Source organism: Schistocerca americana, chromosome 2 (genome assembly GCF_021461395.2).
Source record: "Schistocerca americana isolate TAMUIC-IGC-003095 chromosome 2, iqSchAmer2.1, whole genome shotgun sequence".
NCBI lineage: Eukaryota > Metazoa > Arthropoda > Insecta > Orthoptera > Acrididae > Schistocerca > Schistocerca americana.
Window position 1 is genome coordinate 961,224,973 of NC_060120.1, and position 7,187 is coordinate 961,232,159.

The window sequence follows — 7,187 nt, forward strand, 5'->3', positions numbered from 1 at the left end:
ATAGGCTTCGAGTTGTTGTCTTACTCCGACGTGTTACTACAGCAACAATTACATCACGGTCAAAACGTTTTTAATACCAGATACTAGATGGTTGCACAAGAAAAGCCAATATGAGAATTTGTATGTTTCTGTGACACATAGTACGAGTCACTGTTGGAATCGGCCAACTCATACAAATACCAGGGCGTAACACCTCGTAGGGACATCAAATGGATTATCACATAGGTTCAGTCGTGGGTAAAGCAGGTGGTAGACTTCGTTTTATTGGAAGAATAATGGGGAATTGCAATCAATCAACAAAGGAAACGGTTAGAAAGCACTCGTGAGATCGGTACTAGAATATTGCTCAAGTGTGTGAGACATGTACAGATAGGACTAACGAGGGATATTGAACGGATACAGAGAAAGGCAGCTGTGTTACACTCATGGGAGAGTGTAACAGAGATGCTGGACAAATTGAACTGGAAGAGTCTTGAAGACAGACGTAAACTATCCCGAGAAAGTCTGTTAACAAAGTTTGAAGAACCGGCTTTAAATGATTGTTCTAGAAGTGTACAACAACCTCCTATGTATCTCTCATATACGGATAGTGAAGACAAGATTAGAATAACTACTGCACGCATAGAGATATTCAATCACTCTTCCCACGTTCCATACGTGAATGGAACAGGAAGAAGCCCTAATAACTGGCACAATGAGACGTACCCCCTGCCATGCACCTCACGGTAATTTGCAGAGTATAGATGTAGATGTAGATACTAGGGAACCGCTCCGTGAACCATGTAGTTTGTGGAAACCGAAATCAGATTAGGTAAAATACAGGAAGCGTAGAACTGTCTGATTGGACATGGGCTTGAAACGCATCTCTTAGGAATGCACGTCCAGTGCCCATATCATTGTACCTCATCCCTAAGCATGTTTCATGAAATAATTCTACAAAACACATTTGAGACCGATGTCAGTAGTGTGGGTAAAACAAGAAGGGAGTAATTAAATTTGCAGCAATGAAATCGAATCATAAGGGTGAATGTTGCACCTGGATTGTAATGTGGATCACGTGATGGTTCCGGGTTGTTGTTTTAATCTATTATGATTTAAAAACAATATGAAGGAACACTCACTAGGAACCGCCTTAGCAGTTTCTGGTATCTTCTAAGTTGCTGTGACACGCGACATTGTGTTCTGTGCCGCATTCGCAAAAATTTCGATTTCTTCATATTTAAATGCTATGCAATATACTAAAGTTATTTACGGAAGAATGTTAACTTTTCTGTTACACAGTCTTATGGTGAGTAAAATGCTGTACATTTTTAAACCTAGCTACGTACCGTGCGGACGTTTAAGCCACACTTCGTCGGTTGTGCGCCATCTGCATCTGGAAACACAGTGTGGTCTCCAACCGCAGAACACGATATATTTCCAAATGCACCGAGTTTCTTTAGCGTTTTGACGATTTTTCTTGTTTTAAAAATGGGAACTGTATTACTTACAATAAGTTTCTACTCCTAAACGTTTTCAACTTATAACTGGTGTTTGATGACACTTCTCCTTAATTTGATTTCACTCCCTGCTTACTGGTGTGTAGCGGAGTAGAATATTAAATAAGAAATTGTAAAGATTGTTTCAACTGCAACACTTTTAAATATGAACAGAATATTCGTTCCTAGGTACATGATGAAAGGTTTCTCACTAGAACTTATAGTGCAAGTGAATGGTCTGTGTTAATACTATTATGAAAACTTTTCCCAGTATGTCACGAAAAGTAAATGTTGTGTACATAGTTCAGCGTAGTCAGCGCGTACACAACTTTCCCACTAGAGCGCGCCCCGCTAAGCACAACAGCGCAGGCGCAGCGCTCGTCCGTCTCCGCCCTGCGAGATGGCGCTGTCTTAGAGACGGACAAAATTCTGCTTCCGCCGATCCGCGTACTAATATGTAACACAGCTGCTAACGTAGAACATTTTCTTCTCGCGGATCACACTCGCGCAGTGATACCTTAACGCGCGAGGTATTATAACGAGTGTACAGACCTCCGATTAGTCAGTCTGCATTAGTCTGCATCAAACTGCAGTCAAGTTTCAGTCTGCATCTAATAAGATTATCATATTCCTGTACATAGCCATGAAGAGAAATGTATAGACACTTTGTCAAGTGTCAGAGATATGTGAGAATAAGATTAACGTACCAAGACCAAAGGAACTTCAGATTGTCAGTTGTAAACAGCATCCAGAATCAACTTAAGTAATGTCTATATTTTTTATGATTTTAATAAATGTGTGTGAAAATTGATCAAGTTCTGTTTAAAGTTGGTCCCTGTCAATCTGCTACTCTAAGCGTGCAAGTGGCATTTCTATCGTCTGACCTAACGGCAGAGGATAAACACGCCACGATAAGACCACGAGACATATTGCTGACACTCGCCTACTTCGATAAAGCGAAAACTCAAATAATCTGATGGTGTGTGTACCGAAGGTCTTACAATACGCACACCACAGTAAAATACTGATAATTATGCTAACGTTCAAAGACGGCAACCTGAGGAAAAACCACAGATAAATGAATTTAATGATTACTGTCAACGGATTCAATTACGTATTCACTGATTAGGATCTTAAAGTCTATTAATTTTGTGAGGCACTAATACATTGCGGCGGGGTGGTGTCGCTCGTCAGTGCTGTTGTTAACGCTCTCATTCAGTCCACTTACCTCGATAGGATTCTTGCCGATGTCCCTTCGCTCTGTGATAGCAGATACGTGGTAGGCAGTGTAAAGCAGCGTTGATGAAACCACTGCCTAATACTTACCGACCCGACTAATTTTCACGTTCCACAAGTCACAGACCCACAACTATTCGCGAGTTAAACATTCGGTCGTTTCAGTGGTCTTCTTCGTAAGTTTAAGTGCTCGCCAAAATAATCCGCACGGGGCACGAAACACGCCACGTGGAGTTTTTACTACGATCAGAAAGTTCACACGCTCATATCTCTCAAACTATTTAACTTAGAAACACCAAACTTTCATTAAAATGTTCGTCACTACAGTCGCTTCAGTCACGATATGATCGAACCGAAATTTGCTATTTCCTCTTCTTACAGAGTATTTTTAAGGAGCGATCTGACATCGTGTTATCCGTAGGCCGGCTAGCAGGCGAATCCCTCGGGGTATTCTCCTCTCTGCCCACTCCTCTATTCGCGCGGGAACAGCTTAGTTCTGATTGGCTGTTCATCTTAACGGCCAATCAGAACGTACCTTCCTGATCATTCTCGCGGCAAATCTTGCCTTATCCAATCACTAATTTGAGAGTAATTAATGTCAGCAAAACTTCAATTTATTGTATTATGTTTAATCAAAATAAGCAAAGTGCGAAATATTCTTCAAATTGATAAATAAACTTATTCCGCCTCTAACTTCCATTCTGGCAGTTTTTATACAACAGCATGCTCACATAGACATACGTCACCTGAATCGTGGTTGCAACATAGCTTCCTCACGGCTCGGTTGTACAAGGTTTTACGTAAAATCAAATATTAAATTTTAACGTATGGCCCACATACACTCTCTCTGTCATTCTCAAGCACTCACACAACAAAATACAATCAAATAATAATTCTGACCGATTTTTGTATTACGTGGTGCAAAGTGACCAAAGTTTTATAAATAAAATTCTAACTAATTGGTTTTTATGCACTGACAACTTTGTAATGGCTTAAAACGATAATGAAAGTCAATCTTTTATTGTTCCTAACTTGGTTTTAAATAACAAGCGTAGGTTTTAGGACGTTTAAGTAATCCTCTTAATCTCCGGAACGATAATAAATAAGAATCTTAAGAATCTGAAATTTTGACAGCATCATTCCGTTAATAACAAAAGGCTGTGTATCAAATTTGAACAAAATCGGATAATAACTAACATGGATTATTTAGATTCGTAGAGGGTATGAATTTTCGTATTGACTAAATGTTACGCTATGCAGTTCTCACGGCAGGCAGCGTTAGTTGTGCTGTGAGCAGAGCGAAAAAACATAGACATCCTGCAGCCACCGCAGTAGACGGCTGCGCGCCTTACGCCGGCCAGAGTGGCCGAGCGGTTCTAGGCGCTTCAGTCTGGAACCGCGCGACCGCTACAGTCGCAGGTTCGAATCCTGCCTCGGGCGTGGATGTGTGTGATGTCCTTAGGTTAGTTAGGTTTAAGTAGTTCTAAGTTCTAGGGGACTGATGACCACAGAAGTTAAGTCCCATAGTGCTCAGAGCCATTTTTGAACTATTTGCGCGCCTTACTGCCATGAATGTTATCTCGTATGAACTCGCTGCGTTACAATATCAGGCTATTGAAGCAATTGCCGATGGTAATTGACCGATCAACCTAAATTGACTCTTACGTAAGCAGTATACGTAAGGAATGAAATTAAATGATACAAAATTCGATCTCACGTTGGTTCTGCTTAGCGATATTGAATAAGTAACGAAAAACATGTAACGTGTTCGGTTCTTCTATCCTTGAAAAATTTGACACGAATCCTTTCTTTACGGTCTGTGAAAAGAAAGATACAAAATTCATACAAAGTTATGGTTATTATAATGAGATATTATCTGGTTTGATACTATGATTATATTATATTTATATACTTAAAAAGGAGTAATCTTTTATCTAAAGCAAAGTACATAGAAACGTGTGCTTACTCTACTACAGCAAGAGAAGAAAAGACGCCACGGAATGGCGAGAAGAAATGAGATGCCACATCATTTGTTTTACAGCAGCAGATATACAGAGTTTCTATCCCTTTGGCCACTTTAGCAAAAGCCATTGACCAAACGGTTTTGTTACAATTTTAATTATGAAACGTATTTTTACACAGAAAAACATATATGCACATTATATCAGAGAATTTATATATTTCTATTGGTATTTTTCATTTCAGGCATTCTATGGTTAAAAAATCACATGGGGCAATGTATATATAAATTTCCTGGCTAGCATAAATAAAGTAATAACGAACACGTTGTAGTCGTACTTTTTGATAGATTTTCACACGTGGAAAAAACTTACTGTCTCGGTATATTGTCTGTAACCTAAGAAAAATAATAACAATAACCTTGTCAAAAGTTGATATTAGTGGTAAGTGATGAAAAACAAAACGATTATGTGGAGTGTAGCGCAGATTGACTCTTCCGCTGCTCTCCAAAGCCGCAAAATATTTCATAGTGGCACCTCATAATACAAACGTAAGAGCTACCTCGTCACTGTTGAATTCTCCTACTCGAGAGTAGCGTTTCCATGCATTAAGTCACCTATGATGAAAAAATGATCGACAATATGCTGTTAAGTTCGTCCCAGCTGTGCCGTGTGGCCTTATGATACAACCAGATCCCCCACTATCTCACTCGGATTGCAGACTCTGTTCGCTTCCTTTGTTGAAGAGTCACGGAATCATGAGTACTCCACATCAGGCGTTGACGACCCTTATAAAAGCTCTGCAGCCCACGCTCACCTCAGCACATCCATCACCATGAGGGCGACAGTGGCAGCTCTCCTCCTGAGTCTTGTGGTGAGTAGTAAGGACTGTAGATTGCGAAATACAAATAGAAACTCCTGTTTCATGTAACTTTACTGCTACAGTCACGACTACACCCTCTGTGGAGACGGCTGTATATGTAAAAATAAGCTTTTACTTGTACAGATGTTTGCGTTCATAATATTCTATTCTGGAATGTAAATACGAAAACGTGATAATTTACACGCATTTGGGGATGCTATAGTAATTCCCATCTTCATTCTGCAGAACTCAAGGCAACAGAAAGTGGCACAACTCAGAGAAGGAAGCAGCTCTAAAATTTATATTTTCAATAAATGAATAGAACTTCTTCAAACCCGATGCTGGTTGTCCAGTGAGAGCAGTGGTTGAGATACTGGGATGGAACTCGGGACGACGCCGATCATATCCCCATCCGCTCATCCAAGTTTCACTTTGTGTTGTTCTCCTGCATTGCTTAAATCAAATGTCGCACTGTTTCCTTCGATAAAATTGGGAGGATACGCTTAATAAATCTGGGGTTATGATCCATCGCTCATGAGCGCACCATCGACAAAATGCTAGTCGTTAACCTTCTTGTCTTCTTCATTTCGTTGCGTATGTACCCATTAACAGATCCCATACAGAATAAGCATACTGATGTAACATTTTACAATAGGTGTGTGAGAGAGTTGTTGAAAGTTGCTTCAGCAAATATTAACGGCCAGCTGTCATATTCCTCATTGAGGGGAAGTCCCCTGTAGCTATAATGGGTTAATTTTGCGCTTCACTTTATATAATAGGCCCTGATTAGTTGTCTCTGAAAAGCTTGCAACTGATATGTGTACTAAATGAGATTAGGGAAGTTCTCATACTTGTTACTTCTCTACATCATGACCATGAAGTTCCTCTACAAAGATGTCAAAAGCAATATGTCATGCCAACAGTGAAGCTCGTTTCTTGATCCCCTAAAGTATGAAGCCTCATTGACCGTGTGTCTAAGCTGGCCTTTATAACGACTCCTAAGTGGCTCCATAAGTGGGTACACAGTTGCTTAATAAAACTACAGTTCTCTGTGTACCACCTTGCAAGAAAGCCTAATATGGCTCCAGTGTCTAGCACGTACTAGGAATTGCAATGTTTTCCAATAATCTTGCTTTCATATTGTTCTTGAGAACACATTCCAAAGAAAATGTATCATGTAATTTACGGCACACCATAGTAATTCAGGTGTCAGCATGCCGCAGTCAGGAGACTCCACCTGGCCCTCCTGGACCAACTGAGGAGCCACCACCAACTGGACCACCTGGCCCACCAACTGGAGGTCCTGATCCGACAGGTCAACCAACTGGACCACCAGGCACACCAACTGGAGGTCCTGAACCAACTGGACCACCAGGCACACCAATTGGAGGTCCTGAACCAACTGGACCATCTGACACACCAACTGGAGGTCCTCAACCAACTGGAGGGCCCCAACCAACTGGTGGGCCACAGCCTACTGAAGGCCCATAGCCTACTGGTCCATCAGGGCCACCAGGACCGCCATGTAGGGGACTTCGGCGTTTCTGACGTCCTGTACACGTTTCTGCGAAACATCAAGAGATTTGAGCCATGATATTTACGATTAACCCTACCTGATTATACAGATGGAAGTGTTCTGTAAATCGCTTTGTG

At 40.9% G+C, this 7,187-nt stretch overlaps 1 protein-coding gene across 1 annotated transcript; it reads left to right on the forward strand.

Moving 5' to 3' along the window:
* The first annotated feature begins 6,647 nt into the window (after window positions 1-6,647).
* Window positions 6,648-7,025, forward strand: LOC124594572 (proline-rich protein HaeIII subfamily 1-like). The gene has a single exon (XM_047132942.1). The coding sequence runs from the start codon at window positions 6,648-6,650 to the stop codon at window positions 7,023-7,025; it is 378 nt and encodes a 125-aa protein (XP_046988898.1).
* The last annotated feature ends 162 nt before the right edge of the window (window positions 7,026-7,187 follow it).